We start from the raw sequence: 16938 nt of genomic DNA on the forward strand, positions 1-16938 counted from the left end.
CAATCATAAACAGAAGAAAAAGTTCTATTTTGACTTCACCTGGACTCAGTCCAAAGCCATCCCTGTTAATGTTGATGGAACCAGAACTTGTGACGCGATGCCACCGTCGAACCAAAAATTTCATTCTAAAAAATATTCCAGAAAAAATGTCACAGCATTATCTATAATGTAGGGAGTATAAAAACATACTTCGTACAAAAAATCATGTCATACATTTAAATATGATGTGAAACAAATTTCAAAATCACATGATTGCCCAAACTATGCAAATGTTCCCGTGGTTTGTGGCAAAATTAACTGGAGAAGAACAGGGTTTTCCCCCAAAGCATCAAAGGTCTCTTGTGTTGCCAACATCAGTTCTGGCTTTAGGAGTAAGCAGGACTCAAGAGATGGAGGGCAAAAGTGAAAAAAAGAAAAGTGGAAGGGCTGAGAATGGGCGAGAAGTAACAAAAAGAGAAGAAAGGAGTGGGGACTGAAGGGCAGATGAAATGGAGAGAGAATAAAAGCCCCTCAAACTGGCAGTAAGAGGGAGCGGGGGAAGCTGGAGGGGAGTGAGGCCGTGTAACTGGGGATGGGAAACAGCGCTGGCTTCAAAAGGGAAAGGATGGCAGTGTCACACAGGCTGTAGCGAGTCGCTGCCTGCTGGTCCTGGCATGAGCCTTTTGAAGCAATGATTTTGATTTCATGTTTCCAACCTGTGTCAAGGTTCAGGTTTAGGATGGCCAAAATACAATGAACATATAAGAGGAAAAGAAAAGGAGGCAGAGTGAAGTCCTTCAATAGCAACTGGCTTTCATGTAATGACTTTGCAAATTCTTCTAATCAAAATTAATGGTTAACTCACGTGGCCTCTCACTTAGCACCTTCTAAGTGGCAGGCACATTAGTCTTCCCCACTAGGAGCGAGCTTCCGGCAGGTATTCCGTCTTTCCCACCAATGCCTCTCTGAGAACTTAACTCTGCACAAGGTGCACGAGGTGATGAAGGGAGGAGCTGGAACCGGTTCCGTCACTACTGGCTTTGCAACCTCTCCCTAACTCAACTTCCTTATCTCTGAAATGACATTCTGGACTACGTGATCTCAGACAGCTTCTAGTTAGAAAACTCTGAGTCATGTTAAAAAAAAATAGGTAAAGAAAAAAGGGCAAAACCCCTGAAGACACATCAGATGTGACCTGACTGCAACACTACAAACGAAATTCCTTTGAGACCGCCTGGCTCCTACAGAAACAAAAGGGAGGGGAAGCGTGGAGAAGCCTAGGTGCCCGGGTGTACACTGCTCACGCCAGGACGGCAGGGGGCCAGGTGCGCAAGGTAGTGTCATCCTGACTCCATTTCAGCCAGACAGAGAAACAAGCACCACAGTTCTAGCCTGGAACTTCCGGAGAAAGAGTGACAAAAGCAGTCGTAGAGTCCAACGCCCTGAAGGCTAATCTCTGGCCTGATGCAGTTAGGCCAGGGCTTTCTGTAGGTGGGCCCCAAGGGGGGTTATTTTAAAAATCAAGAAAATGAATGTACCGTGTGGCCCTGGCTGGGTGGCTCAGCTGGCTGGAGCAGTGCCCCGTGCAGCAAAGGGCTGCAGGGTCGGTGTCTGGTCCGGACACCCCTAGGCTGCAGATCTGATCCCCAGCTGGGGCATGAAAGGGAGGCAACTGATTGATGTTTCTCTTTTACATCACGGTTTCTCTCTCTCCCTCTCTTAAAAGAAAATGTATGTCACAGCCTAAGTAATTTTTCAAAAACATTTTCCCCTCTTATACGTCTGAACTAATTCGAGGGCTTATTCAGATTTGGGGGGAAACAAAAAAGACAGTCTAGACTGGATGTACCAGCTCTGAGCCACCGGCTGCCTGCATCTGGGACAGCCCCTTTCACAGGGCCTCTAGAGGACAACGAAGGTGTCCCTGGTGACAGGACAGAAGCTGAGCAAGACGCAGGCATGTTGGAGTGAATGTCTCACACAGTATGAGTACAGAGCACCACAGGCAGAGAAAAGAGAGAGGAGTCTATAGAAGTGAGTTTTATTTCAAGCACGTTACCTCGAAATTGCCATGGACACTCTGACAGCCGACCGAAACCGGGTGAAGCCCTTTGGACGGTTGGTGATCACCTCTAGATCCGTGAAGGCTGGCTGCCCCCCCATCCGGGCGAGCAGAGCCAGGGTGGCCTCTTCGCATTCCTGGAAGCCACCCAGTAACAGCAGCAGGTATTTCTTCTGATAAATGAGAGCTTTCCGAAAACTCTCTGCCCTCAGGTATTTACCATAAATTCTCTACATTTAAAGAAGGAAAGAACATAAAGACATTAAGAAGTCATTCAGCCCTGGCTGCTGTGGCTCAGCGGATTATGTGCCAGCCAGCGAACCAAAAGCTCACTGGTTTGGTTCCTGGTCAGGGTGCATGCCTGGGTAGCGGCCCAGATCTCTACGAGAGGCAACCGATCCGTGTCTCTCTCACACATTGATGTTTCTCTCCCACTCTTCCTCCCCCCCTTCCCTTCTCTCTCTCTCTCTAAAAAAAAAAAAGTCATTCAAACTGTTTTCTAGGGGAAGACAACCTAGTCTTTATTTTTTAAAAAGTAGTAGTAGTAGCAGAATGGCAGGTACCCTACCACTGTTTCCTACCTTAACAGCAAAGTTGAAAGTAAAGATAAGTAATTTTAACTTTACATTTCTGCCTCTTTTTAGTCAATGGACTCTGAATACTAACCTGATAGTTATGCTTTCTATGTTGGATATTAGCCCCTTTTCACCATATTTACTGTAAAAGTTTTTGTCATTCCATTATTGTTCAAGTTTTAAAATTTACTTGTATAGAAGTACTTTTATTATGATGATCTCTAATCTATTTAACTTTTTCATTGTTAATGTTTTCTGCCCCTTGAAGAGTCACAAATTAATGTTATTCCATAGCAGGAATAAATATTCCAAGCATTTTTCTTTCTTTTTGTTATGGGTTTTACGTTCACTGACCAAGGCAGTTTTACTACAACGTTCATTATTAGTCAGCACAGACGCCATTAAGAGGGTTTACCATCTTGTAGAGCACGATGATCTGGTATTGACAGTAGCAGAGCTTTTGTGGGGAGCTGAAAAGATAACTTTCCGTTAGTCATTAAGGATGAAGGGGTGAGGCTGTGGGAACGAAGATCACGAGCTCAGGTGCTGCCAACTGTAACCGCAAATAGAGCTCAATCTGGTCCCAGATCTGGGTGTGCCTTGCCAGTGTTTTTGTGACCAGCTGGGACCTGCACTCATGACAGAGACTGAACAGAGAGACCCAGAGACACAGTCTGAGTGTCACGATAATTTCAGTCGGCGGAAGGAAGGTCAGTGAGAGATGAGACAAGGCCAAAGCGGAGCCCAGCTTCGCTGGGCTGTGTTCAGGTGGAAGATGCCCCTACCTTTACAGTGGCGTGCTCAGGGTCAGGGCTCAGAGTCGGAAGTGAAGCTTCATTTCTTAGTTCAGCTTTCAGTTTGTACACTTCAGCTTCTGCCCTCTTCAAGGATTTTTGAAGAGCCAACTTTTCTCTGTTCCAGACTTCCTTTTCAGAAGCAATGATGGCTTCAATGTTGGCGTCACCACTGAATGAAAACCTGGAAGACTGCAGAGACCAGAGCCTACTTACTTAATTGATTTTTAAGAGCGAGTCTCTAAAGAAAAACCAGATTTAAACACATTAGAGGTATCACTGTGGGAGATGGAGAAGTCTCAGCTTTTCAACCTCAGACAAAGAGCATTCAAAGCCAATCTCAAATGACATTAAAGAATATACAGTAACTTTTTAAGTATATGGTCCTTTGCCAAGCAGGTTAACTTTGTAACTAAAAATCTTCGTCAAAGCCTAAGCCCCAGAGAAGGTGCTTAGGTGTAGCAGAACTTGGAACTGAAAAAATCTAGAGATTTAATAGATGCACCATCTGGGCTCAGAGGCTGAGTGCGGACCTGCAACAGGACACTGGAGAAGAGGGGAAAACCCACCCGCCCAGGGACTGGGCCCTACAGAGGCTGTGGAGAGGTGCTACTGTGTATCGGACTGCAGCGCTGTCTGACAGGTCTTTCCCTGTCTTCATGCTGGGCAATGACAGAAGCCAGCAATTTATTTTGAAGTTCTTAAATGGAAAAAAAATGGGACAAATTCCCCAATTTTATTAAATTGAAATATATAATTTAATGACACCTTTTACTTGCATTATGAACATAACAATGGATATATACCTGACGAGAATAGCTAGAATTCAAATCTGAACATTTAACATGTGTCTGCTGTTAGTTCACAGGCAGCAGAGTACCTGGCTTTAGAGGTAAGTTGATCTTGGTTTGACTACTGACTTCTGTTTTCTCATTTCAAGGCTGCTGGGCATGGATTACAGATTCTGAATGCATAAAACCCAGATTCTGGCTTCTGATAAATGATAGCTATACTGTTATTATTATTATATTACTGTCATTCTTATGAAATTTTCCAGTGATCCTACTAGGAATCAGATACTTAATATTTTTACATTAGCGGGGTAAGAATTGAAACTAGACCGCAGAAACCGTAACTCTGCACTGCTTCTAACATGTGGCCATGCTAAAAATAGACGTACGTAATCTCTGCCAACTCCTGTCTGTCGATACCACCTGATCTGCTCTTCTAGCTTCATAACCAGGTTTCTCAAATCATTCTTTTCTTCGGTTAGTTGGCTGATATGTCCTGTTAGTTCAGCATTTTGTCTCAGTAGTCTTTCAGTCATTGAGCCACAAGAGGTGCTTGGGGACACTAAGGTAGGCTGGAAAGACAAAACAGACATAAGGTTGCATAAACACTAACATTTATAAATAATGCGCACAAAACGTGGTCGGCACTAAGAACAACAATCTCATGAAGCATAAATAATGCGCACAAAACGTGGTGGCACTAAGAACAACAACCTCATGAAGAAGTGGTGCTTGTGTTGAGCCTTAAATAATAAGTAGGAATTTACCAGGCAGGAAAGAAGACAGGGAGGGGTATATTAAGCAGAAGGAACAGTGTGTGTAAAGGCACAAAGGCTTCAGCAAGAGTGTGATTTTAGGGAGCCCCAGTTGCTTGGTAGGCTAGAGTAAAGGCTGCCTTCACTCTGTGAACAACAGGCTTAAACGCAGGGAGCAGAGAGCCATGAAAGGCTGTAGGCATGGGCATGCCACAAACAAAACTTATATGTTAGAAACACTGCTGGGGGGGAAATGGGACAACTGTAATAGCATAATCAATAAATATATTAAAAAAGAAACACTGCTTTAGTACAAGTCTGTAAAGTAGATTAGATTTGCAAAGATAAATCCTGGAGTCAGGCAGACACATCAGGAAGTCACTGCAACAGTGTAGGTGAGAAATGTGAAGGCCTGAGGGAAGGCAGTGACTAGGGCACACAGGACAGATGGTTAGGAGGCAGACGGCACAGGACTTAGTGCCCCTTGGATATGCAAGCAGCGGTGGAGCCGGGTGGGCTATGGTGGCTTTCAGCTTTCTAAGCCGGTGATATCATGACCAGTAATGTGGGTTTGGGGCAGGAAGCAGGAAAGGAAAATAATGCTCAGTTTGGAATGTCTGTGAGGTTCCTAAGGGGTCACTATGGGGTACATTTCCCCAAAGAAAGATGTCTAATAACTAATCGAAAATATAAGCCTGGACTACAGGACAAAGGTGGTCCACTAGAATGTAAGCTCCATATGGGTGAGAGTTTTTAATCAGATTTATTTATTTCCTGTATCTCTAGACCTCAGGGTAATACCTGGTACACAGTAGGTACCCAATGTAAGTATTCATTCAGTAAGTAAGTCTACTGAGAAACTCAGGCTGCACGCAGGAACAAGCTTTCACAGCTACAGTTAGAGGGAAAAAGTGGATGCGGGAGGAGGAAGAGGCGCTCATGAAGGTTACTGGTGAAAGAATGGACGAAGTGAGAGAATGCTAACACACAGGCAGGGAAAGAGAGAATTTTTAAGATGGAAGAAATAGTGTCAAATGCTACAAAGACAAAGGGGGCTGAAAAGATCCACCAGGTTAGCTGGTGTGAAGACAGTGGTGACGTTCACAGAGTGCTGAGGGCAGGAGCCAGGCTATCTTTCCAGAAACTTGGTTATCATAATACAAGAGGTCCACATAATTATTCAGTATGATAATTAAAGTTAATTTCCTCAAGCTTTCACCAACTTTTATTGAGGGAGCAAACATTAAATATTTAAAATAAATGAACAGGTAAAAGTAAAACTCTTTAGAAAATACAGTGGTAGTGTCAAACAATTCATATAGTTTCCATTAAACCTTTGTTCTTGATACTTTACAAAAAGTTTTTTAAGTCATACCTCTTTGCCTGGCTGGCCAGTTAATTTTTGTAGTTGTAAAATAATTTCATCAATATTTTCATGAACCCAAATGAAATCTTCATCATCTGCTGTTTCAAACTGTAGTCTGCAAAAAAAAAAAGGAAAAAAGTCAAACACCTCAGTCAGTGGTACTGGCTGGCGCAAACATTATGGACTGGGCAACACTCAGCTTCACCTAGCACTTCTCCATTACCTTAAGCACTCTCTCTCCCTGGACCAAGGTGTTAACATATTTGTTTTCAGGTGTGTGAGTTTTGTTAGAAAATATCACCTCCTAATGTAAGCAGGCATTAATTTTAAAATGTCAATCCCCCCACCCTTGGGTAGCTAGGAATGAGGGGCAGGTTCTGTCAAGCTTGCCTAAGATGCTCTTTCCAAAGGTCAGGTAGTAAAGTCAAACCTGCTGGAGGCTTTCTGCGCTAGGCGCTGTAGTTTTGAGGCCATATGTTGAAGCTTTTGTTTGATCATTTCTAATTCGTGACTATAGCCAGTTCCTCCTCCATTCATTTCAATCAGTTTAGGATAGCTTGGTTCCTTTGTCTCTCCTTCTATTTTCTGTTGAAGAACCCAATTTCTAGTTCGATCATTGGTTAAACTCCATGTGGTTGGCTGGTAATTTTGGACAGAAAAAGAAAAAGTAATAATTATAAATGAACAGCATTGTTTCTTAAGGGAACACAATTTACAGTAAGCTTTCAATGTTGTTGAAAGTTTCTGTGACTTTAAGTAAAATAATGTATAACGAAACCAATTTTACCACAGGCTAATTGATACAAACAAGAGTTTCAGATTCTTACTGTATCTCATCAATGTTACAACAAAATGAAGTTGAATGGAAGGAGCAATGGTATGTGAGGACCTGCTGTATTATTTATACTCCAAAGAAATGTCCATAGATTTTGTTTTAACATGATTTGCAGCTATTTAAATAATTTAATCCAATATCAAAATTATATGATCAAAGGGCTGCAATATTGTTTTATATTTTAAAACAAACTGTCAATTTACCTCATTAAGATTCTGATACAGAATTCTACTTTCTCGTTTTTCTTCTCGTTCTAGTTCTTGCTTCTGGAATTCCTGCATAATTCCTTGCAGTCGCTTTCCTTCAAGGTCCAACTTATAAACTTGTTGCCTCTTTTCTTCCAGCTGGCGCTGAAGATCTTCCACTTTGGACTGGAGCTCATGCATTTTCTTCTGCCCCTCAGTGTTGGCCTCTTGTTCTGTCTGCAACGTCTTCCTGTGAACCTGCCTATCCTTTTCCATTTGCTGTCTTGTCTGCAAAGAATCCAGTTTATATTTCTCCGTCTCATTTAATAATTCCACTATGCGGCTGTGTTTCTCCTCGAGCTGTTTCTGCAGCTCTTTGAGGAGGTCCTCAGAGGGCAAGGATGGCCGAGGCTGCCCAGCGTCATCACTGCTCCGCTGCAGCTGCGCATGCACTTCCCGCTCCCTGTCCAGGGCGCTACTCATTTCCCGAATCCGACCTTTCTCGGATTCAAGCAGCACTTGAAGCTCTAAGTTTCGTCCTCGTTCTTCTGCTAGCTGGGCATCATGCAGCACTCTTTGTGATTCTATTTCTTGCTGTGATTCGTTTAGCAGTTGCTTCTGTTGTTGCAAAAGTTGATTTAGCTGGATATTCCTTTGTTTCTGACCTTCCAGTGAAAATTTCAGATCCTTGTAGGAGAAAATGATTTTAAGTATTTGTTACTATTACTAAAAATACTTTGTAAGTTCACAATTGTGATTTTATTAATGCTAAGTTGGTAGTATTTGGTAATACCACTGATTATCCAATTTATTAACTTAAATTTTCAGTGGTTAGAGCATTATTATTTAGACAGCTAGGTAGTTTTCATCAAAGAATATAAAGAAAAGACAGCTAAGCTAAGGAATGCTTTCTCTCCTAATAGTAACCATTTCTGATCTAAGAATAGGAAGCAGGGTATATTTCTTCTAGACACAATAACCTTTAAAAATACAAATATTTTTGATATAATGTGATAGGAGTTCCTGACGAACTTTGCATTTTCCAATATCATGTACTGAAAACAGTAAGGATTAGGGGAAAATCAGGGTTAGGGGCAAGCTACTCAAAACCTACACAAATTTGAAGTGATAAAAAATAGTCATCAGTACCTGAGGAGATGACATGCCTTTGACAGCAGAGAGCTCACTAAGCCTGCAGGCTACCATGGTGGACATTAAAAATAACCCTCGAAAGTAACAGGGCAGAAATGAGGGTTACACAGATTTTTAAATGGTTTCATTTATTTATTAAATTTTTATTTATTGATTTGAGAGAGAGATATATATATTTACAGAGAGAGAGAGAGACTTAGGTTGGAAGCTATATGTGTGTGTACACACACAAACAGAGAAACATTGATTTGTTGGTCTACTTCTTGATGCATTCATTCATTGATTCTCGAATGTGCCCTGACCAGAAATCACACCCACAACCTGGCATATTGGGATGACACTCTAACCAGGTGAGCTACCCAGCCCGGGCTTACACAGATTTTTAGTGTTGAGCTAGCAAGTACTGGGTTATGTGCACAGAAGAGCTCTGAGGCAGTGGGGCCAGCGTTTGAGTGTGCACTGCTGTGAGTGACATCTGTGCAAGGCCAGGAGACAGCCCAGCAGGAAGGGACTCGTTTTACATTTTCACGAACTATAGCAGCAGGGGCTCCTGCTGCCAGGAAAGTATCACTGCTCCCCATCCCTATGAGAACACAGGAACCAAAACTACTTCTGCATTAAACTGGCATGACTACCCTATTTATCAAATTGTATATGCACTATTCAAGTTCCCAAAATACATGGTGCAGGAGAACAGCCTGTATGCATCCTTGGATATAGCAAAACAAAACAGAAAAAGCCTCGCACTACTAGCATTTCCTTGTATAGTTTAGATAACATTACAATAGTATTCAATACAGAGCAAACAACTCATTGCAGCTCATAAAGAGTTCAATGTTGACACTTTAGAAGGAGAAAAGTCTCCAGCCTCTCATTTTTCTATTGTTTTGGATTTTCCACATATATTTAAAGACAGAGAGAACAATACCTCAAGTTCTTCTTTATCTCGTTCTTCATCGCGTCCCAGTTTGGCTTTCTCTTTTTCCAAAGCCCACTGGAGCTCTCTGGATTTTTTCTGTTCACTTGCTAATGTGTCATTAAGCAAATGTACTTCATCTGTTTTATCTTTAACTTCCAATCTAAATCAGAGAGACAAATAAACTTTCCTAAAAATACTTTCACTATACAGTGGGAAAGAGAGTACAGCTTCCAATGAAAAGTGGAGGCATACAATAAAGTAGCAAATAGGAAAATATAAACCATGCAAAGATTAAAGACTGTTGACTGTGGTTCATTTCAAATTAACTGTTTCTAATAGTACACCTATTGTTTACCGTTACAACTTATTATCACAAAATATTAATAAAATTTCCCCCTTGTCTTTTACTTAACACGGAAAATATATGTTTTTGTGTGTGAAAACAATGTTCAAAATAAAGATAGTGCTTATAATGTGTTCTTAGCAAGTACAGTATCTCAGTATTTACCTCAGCAAGCTTATTCTTTTTACAAGCATTATCTTTTAAAGCATTTTGCATATATTAGCTAACTGAACCATGAATTCTGTTGAGATCATAAATACCATTTCAAATTACTTGGTCAAATTAGTGAAATAAAGGTCAAAATTATATGGCTTATATAAGAAGTCTCAAGTAGAGTGGAAGCCACAGTACAGAACATGCCAATACCTAATCATGAGTTTATTATCTGGAGTTTTCCTTCCCTCTGAGTTCTTCCTATGAATTAACAAAGTGTCATGTTATTTAAACATCATGTATGATGTTATGTTTTTGTAAGATCTTCACAATGTCTGTGATAAAATTACTCCAATTTCTTCACTAATGCAGGTTTATGATAAGGAAGTGTGGCATACCTAAATGCCTCTAATTCCTTCAGGTGCTTATGCTGCGCCTTAAGTGTTGTTTCGAGTTCCAGCTTAGTCTGTGCCAGCTCACTTTGCAGTTCAGCGGCCACCATTTTCTCAGAGCCCAGCTGTTCCTGCAGTTCTGCTGCTCTGTCTTTCACGCTGCTGAGCTCCATTTGCATCTCCAGCATTTGAGACTGCTTCTGCTGTATGTTATATTCCAGGAGTTCTAAATGGAAAATTATTAATATTTAAACTACGATTTAGAGACTCATATTTGGTTTATAAATATTTTGTTGATAAATGATTTGGAATTTAGGTGATCACTACAAAGCAAATTAAAATATTATAGTCCCAAAGTTAGCAATTCATACAAATATACATTATGCATACTTCCCTCACAGTCCGAATGGTCAACATTTCAGAACTATAAATACGTTGAGCGATAAAAGTTTAATAAATTTGAAATAACTAGAAATCTGTATTTGTTCATTCAGAATTTCTATACCTCACATTAAAAAATTCCAGCGGTTTCTGACAGCCACCTGAGGTGACTGCAGCAGTCACCCGGGGAACTGCAATGACCGGCAGTGCCGGGCTGGCGTGCGCAGCCCTGGTGCGCAGCCAGTCCCTGGTAACTGTCCTGAGAAGTGGGAAGTCCAAACCCCAGTGGGATTCATGTTTTTTTCCCTCTAAAAACTAACCAAACCCTTGCTACATGTCTGTTACAATGAAAACAAACCGAAATATTTAAATTCACAGGTATAATAAATTTAAAAAGTTACAATATACATCAGAATCCCATTTTTGTGAAAAATATGAACTTATATACATGCACACAGTGAAAAGGTCTGAAGAACTATTTACCTGGGTATTATTTCAGGATTTAGGAGATTCTAGTTTCACTCTACACTTTTTTACTTCTCTATTCTACCATAAATATATATTTTTTTGCATAAGACCTTTGTATTCATAAAAACAATTTTGACTTCAGTCCCTTCTTTCATCTCATTGAAATTTTTTTATTGCTTACACTATTACAGATGTCCCTATTTCCCTACCTCTGCACCCCCGTCCCCCCTTCCCTCTGGCCATCACCGCACTGCTGCCTGTGTCTATGGGTCCTGCATCTATGCTCTCTGGCTGATCCCTTCACCTTTTATCCAGTTCCCCATTCTACCATAAGTGTATTTTTAACTTAAAAAATTTTATTGAAGTTAGTCACTTCATATTACAATTCCTATTATTCATGTTAGGAGATAGAAAAAACTTGAATTTGAAGATAGTCATATTAATTCAGGCTTTTAAAACTATTTCTTAGGGAGGCTAAGGAGCTACATACATAAATATGTATATATGTATACATGTATGTGAACCTAAGCTTCCAATGGAGTTTTATTTAAGTAAACTAATACTAATCAATTGTCTAAAATAATCTTCAATTAATTCTATGTCCTAATATAAAGGATATATTTAATTTATGATCTCATTATACCTGTTTGCTCTGAAATACTGAAAAATATTTAAAATCTTCAGTTTTTCAGTGACAAATGTAAGACTATGGTATAACTTTCAAAATTTGCAAAAGCATAAGTGTTTGTACTATTATATGAAACAAAACTGAAGACAAAGATATGTGTCTTCACTAGACATGATAAAAATTAGATTTCAATTTAATGTCACATGATTTCTATCTGCAGCTCTAAATGAAGAGATACCTCTATCGCAAATAGGGACAAGATCTGAAAAAGCATCACAAGCCTGTCTGGTGTGGCTCAGAGGATTGGGCATTGGCCTCTGAACCAAAAGGTTTGGTTCCCTGTCAGGGCACATGCCTGGGTTGAGGCCCAGGTTCCCCAGTTGGGCACGTGCAAGAGACAGCCAACTGAGGTATCTCTCACACATTGGTGTTCCTCTCCCTCTCTTTCTCCCTCCCTTCTCCTCTCTCTAAAAAGTAAATAAATAAAATCTTAAAAAAAGAAGCATCACAAAAGCAGAAATCCAGCCAATAATCATAAACCAATCATCATGACAAAAGGACTAACCATTTCAGTAACAGTAAATGTAAATTCAAGCCATAATAACAATACACTGCACACCCACCAGATGGCAACGAAGGTCTGACAGTAACAATTGTTGGCAAAAATGTGAAGCGACGGAAACTCTCATGCACTGCTAGCAAGTGTACAAACTAATGTGACCACTTGGGAAACAGTTCAGCATTATTTCATAAATTTGAAGATACATGTTTCATTATCCAGCAATTCCACTCCTGAGTCCGTACCCAGAAAAGTCGCGCATATATGCATCGGAAGCATGGTATAACAATACGCAGATTAGCACTGGATCTAGCAGCTAACAAGATATATAAATTGTGAAATCATCACACATGGGAATTCTATACATTAAAAAAATGAACTAGAGATAACTATAGGAACTGAGAAGAATGTTAATAGAGAGGTGACAGAAGACAGTGATAAAGTTCAAAAGCAGGACAACCTTTAAACTTCTATGGTTTAGGAATATATAAATAGGCAGTACAACAAAAAAAATCAAGATAATGGTCACTTCTAGGTTACTAGAGGAGTGCATGCTGGGAAGGGGGCTTCTGGGACACTTGGCATAGGTGATGTTTTCACAGATACTCATCTGATTTGTTATATCATACATTTTCACATTTGTACTTTTTTGGATGCGTGTTGTAGTTCACAGTTAAAAAAGGATTAATAAAGAAACAGTTACTTTCATTGTGGATTTTTTTTCTTTTAGGTTATCCTCACCTAGAGCTTCAAACAAAGGAAAAAAATGAACAATGGGCTAAACACCCTGGGTCAAGGCAATGCTTGTTCATTTTAAATTAAATATGTCTGTTTATATGTCAGAAAATGGCAGTGTCTTTGATTAAAGTATTTTGTAAGAGTCACTGTCATATTCTTTCCACACATAGCTAGCAAAAGCTGTTTTCAAATGCTATAGGACATAAAAGCAATATCCTTTGATATTTTAAGGTAAGTCCTTACCAGGCTGTCTGTCACACACAGCATTTTTCCTTTGCAGTGATTGAACAATAACTCCCTCTCCTGCATAACCACCACTTCTTCCCAATCTCAAGAATTGTTGCTTTTAAAATGGAGCAATAAGCTTATATGGCATAGCAAGACTGGCATTACCTATTTATTTTATTTTTGTTCCCAAAACTAAGCAAGAATTTCCATTTGGTTAGAGAACCCTAATGTAAACTATTTTTCAACTCTAAAAATATAAAAACTGTAGTTTTGATCTGTGGTTAGGGCTCCATGTATACAGAGGGCCATCTTAAGGTATTCTCAGGTTTCCGACCGCACAAGTAGTTATTGCCCCCAACCCCCACACCGGTCAAGGGTCAATTGTGTGTGTGCATAAAATATTTAAATACACACACACACAGATACACAGGGTGCGGCAAAAGCAGGTTTACAGGTGTTCACATGGGAAACAATACAATAACTAATAAATAATAATACAAGAATAAACTGTCTCATGTACTCACAACTGTAAACCTACTTTTTCCTCAACTTGTATATAAACAGATATATACACGTACATACACACATATATGTTTAAAACCAACTGGACAATCCTTTAGTCCCTAGGGTAATTAATGTAGGTTCTCCGATAGGAGAATGAGGACGAAATGTGACTGAGAAGAGATGGGCTCTCACTGAGAAATGAGAAGGGAGACAGTGTGAGACGTCTCCGCCTGCTTGTGCTATCACAGGAGCCCGCCGTGCAGCGTACCTTGGCTGGCTTGATCATTCTCTTGTTCTCTTTTCAGAGTCATTTTTCTACCACTCATCTGAGCACGCAGCGCTTGAATTTCGGATAACAAACTCCTTCTATCTGCTTTCTGAAGGCATTCTATAGCTGCTCGATATTCAATACTCTATAAAAATGTGAAATAAAAAATCAAGCAAAGACAGTTATAAAGACAATAAAATTAACAACCAGGAATCTGAAGAATGAATGATATACACATGCTAAAATTCTGAAAAGAAATGATTAATTTTCTCTTCCTCCTCATTAGGATTTACTTCTGGTTACTAATCTTTACATTTATTTTGAAATTCTTCAAACACACAAGACAACACAAAGAATACTATAATAAACACCCATGTACTTAGCCTAGGAACTAGCACCTATACAGTCAAAGCCCGTGTACAACCCCCTGAATACATCCTCCCCTGCACCGCCTGTTCTAGAAATAACCAAATTCTAAGTCTTCTAATTTTCATATTAAATTATATTTCATATTAAATTACATTTTCATATCAAATTCATATCTTCTAATTCTCTGCATATTGTTACATACACACATGCTAAATAATATACAATACTGTTTTTGCATGTTTAACACATTATATAAATGGCATCATATTGTATTTACCTTGATGTAATTTGCATTTTTCACATTTTGGTAAACAGTGGGTTGACACATGCAAGCCCTACTTCACCCTCATTTCAATATTATGTGGGGGACCGAATAACTCCAAGATTTATTTATAAAAAATTGTTATTCTTACATATTTAAACTTCAGTCACTTTCAAAGTACTATTTGATGCAATACAACTCTCAAGATGTTTTTCTACTGTTTACAACAGTTTTTGAATTCGTTGATTTTAACGCCTTTTAATCCTTCTGATGTTTTTGGTTTCACTTCTTCCACATGGGGAAAACATTTCCTTTGAGGACTTTTTTCACAGGGAAACAAAGTCCCTCAGGGTGAGATAAGGTAAATAGGGAGGGTGCGCCACGGGGGTCATGCCGTTTTGGAGTCAAACACTTCTGAATACTCAGCGCCGTGTGGGTGGGTGAGCTCATAAATCACCCATCATGAAATGGGCAAAAGTACTAAAAGTGTTCAAAAAAAATTCATTGAAGCTGAGCGCAGCCTCTCACACCACCAGCTGCTGCACTGATACAGATGGGTTCCTAGAACACCCACCTAGCGGGGGAAGCCTGTACTACAAGGGGTCCGCCCTCCAGAAGATAATTCCATTATTTTTTGGGTCCTCCCCCATATATAGTATTCCATAGTATGAATAATATACTATATTTTATTTGGGCATCTTTTCATATATTTATTGGATATCCTTTATTGTCTTCCATGAGATCATATATGTACATCATTTGTCCACTTTTCCACTGGTTGTTTTAACATCATTGGATAATTGGTCCATAGTTTTCTTTCTTGTAATGTCTTTGTCTGGTTTTGGAATCAGAGCAACAACTGGCCTCAGGGAAGGGGTTGGGAAATGTTCTTCTTTTTTATTTTGATGAGTTTGTGGAGGACTAGTCTTAACTCTACTAAACATTTGGTAGAATTCACCAATGAAGCCATCTGATCCTGGGCTTTTCTTTTAGAGAAATTTTGGAATTAGTAATTTAACTCTTTATTATAGATCTATTAGATTTTTATTCTTTTTATGAGTTAGTTTTGGTAGTTTTTTATTTTTAGGAATTAGTCCATTTAATGCTATTGTAATTCACTTTTTAAAAATAACATTTTATTTACTTGAAAAATCAGATTTTTACATCTTGATCTTCTATCCAGGAAAAACTTAACCTTTCTTATCAGTTCTAAAAATGTGTGTGTATAGATCCTCTTTAGTTTTCTATGGAAGTGAATAAGGGGTCTTCCCCACCCCCAGCTCTTTACTTATTTCTCCTGCTTTGCTAGCTAAACATTTAGGTCACTAAACATTCAGTAGTAGGTTGAACAAACTACTGAACCCTTTATTAAGAAATATTTTTAACATTTAACTATAAGATATGTTTGTTGTAGGTTTTTGCTAGGCATAATCTTTACTTAGTTCAATAAATTATTTTTTAGTTTATTTGCTTTAAGGTAGTATTTTAAAGTATAAAATTCTTCATTCTAATTAATTAATTAGCCTTATCTCTTGAGATGATCACTGTCTTTTTCCCCCCTTTAATTTGTTAAAGTAATGAGTCACATGAGTTATTTTTAATGGTATGCTACCTTTGTAACCCTGAATAAGTGAAAGATAATTGTGTCTTTAAAAATATGTGCATTGGTGAATTTGGTATGTTAGTATTTCACTGAGGATTTCTGCATCTGTGTTCAGGAACAAAATAGGCTCATGTTTTTGTCTTTCTTCTATTACCTTGATCTGATTTGGGAACAGGATTATACTAGCCTCCTCAAAAAATGATAGGGCATGCTTTGAACCACCCAACAGTGAGGAGCCTATGTATAACTCTGGAGTTAGCTACTCCCTGAATGCATGGTAGACTTTTCACCTGTAAAACTGTTTGGACTTGGTGTAATTCTTGTGGGTAGATTTTTAGAATCTGTTTTTAATTTCATATTTTGATATAATTTCACAGAGACGATCCAAAAATTGTGTAAGGAATCCCATGTATCCTTCATCCAAATTCCCCAAATGTTAACCACATTGCTCTATCTCTCTACATAAACGTGTGTGTGTATATATCTACACACACACATGCACTATCATTACTTTTCTTTTTCAAAATGTGTGAGAATATGTTGCAGGCAGATGTTCCTTTATCCCTAAAAGCTGCAGTGTGTATCTCCTAAAAACAAAAATATTCTTTTAAACCACAGTACGATTATCA

At 39.1% G+C, this 16938-nt stretch overlaps 1 protein-coding gene across 6 annotated transcripts in view; it reads right to left on the reverse strand.

Moving 5' to 3' along the window:
- The window catches only part of AKAP9 (A-kinase anchoring protein 9), a 177826-nt gene that overhangs the window by 3039 nt on the left and 157849 nt on the right, over window positions 1-16938 (reverse strand). For all 6 annotated transcript variants that reach the window (XM_024577161.3, XM_045185209.2, XM_024577162.3 and 3 more), the window contains 10 exons: window positions 14076-14220; window positions 10308-10527; window positions 9423-9573; window positions 7361-8029; window positions 6753-6961; window positions 6332-6437; window positions 4591-4773; window positions 3402-3602; window positions 2039-2271; window positions 40-125 (listed from right to left, as the gene is read on the reverse strand). In XM_024577161.3, coding sequence (XP_024432929.2) covers window positions 40-125; window positions 2039-2271; window positions 3402-3602; window positions 4591-4773; window positions 6332-6437; window positions 6753-6961; window positions 7361-8029; window positions 9423-9573; window positions 10308-10527; window positions 14076-14220 — 2203 coding nt within the window. The remainder of the gene's footprint in view (window positions 1-39; window positions 126-2038; window positions 2272-3401; window positions 3603-4590; window positions 4774-6331; window positions 6438-6752; window positions 6962-7360; window positions 8030-9422; window positions 9574-10307; window positions 10528-14075; window positions 14221-16938) is intronic.

Source organism: Desmodus rotundus, chromosome 6 (assembly GCF_022682495.2).
Source record: "Desmodus rotundus isolate HL8 chromosome 6, HLdesRot8A.1, whole genome shotgun sequence".
Lineage (NCBI taxonomy): Eukaryota > Metazoa > Chordata > Mammalia > Chiroptera > Phyllostomidae > Desmodus > Desmodus rotundus.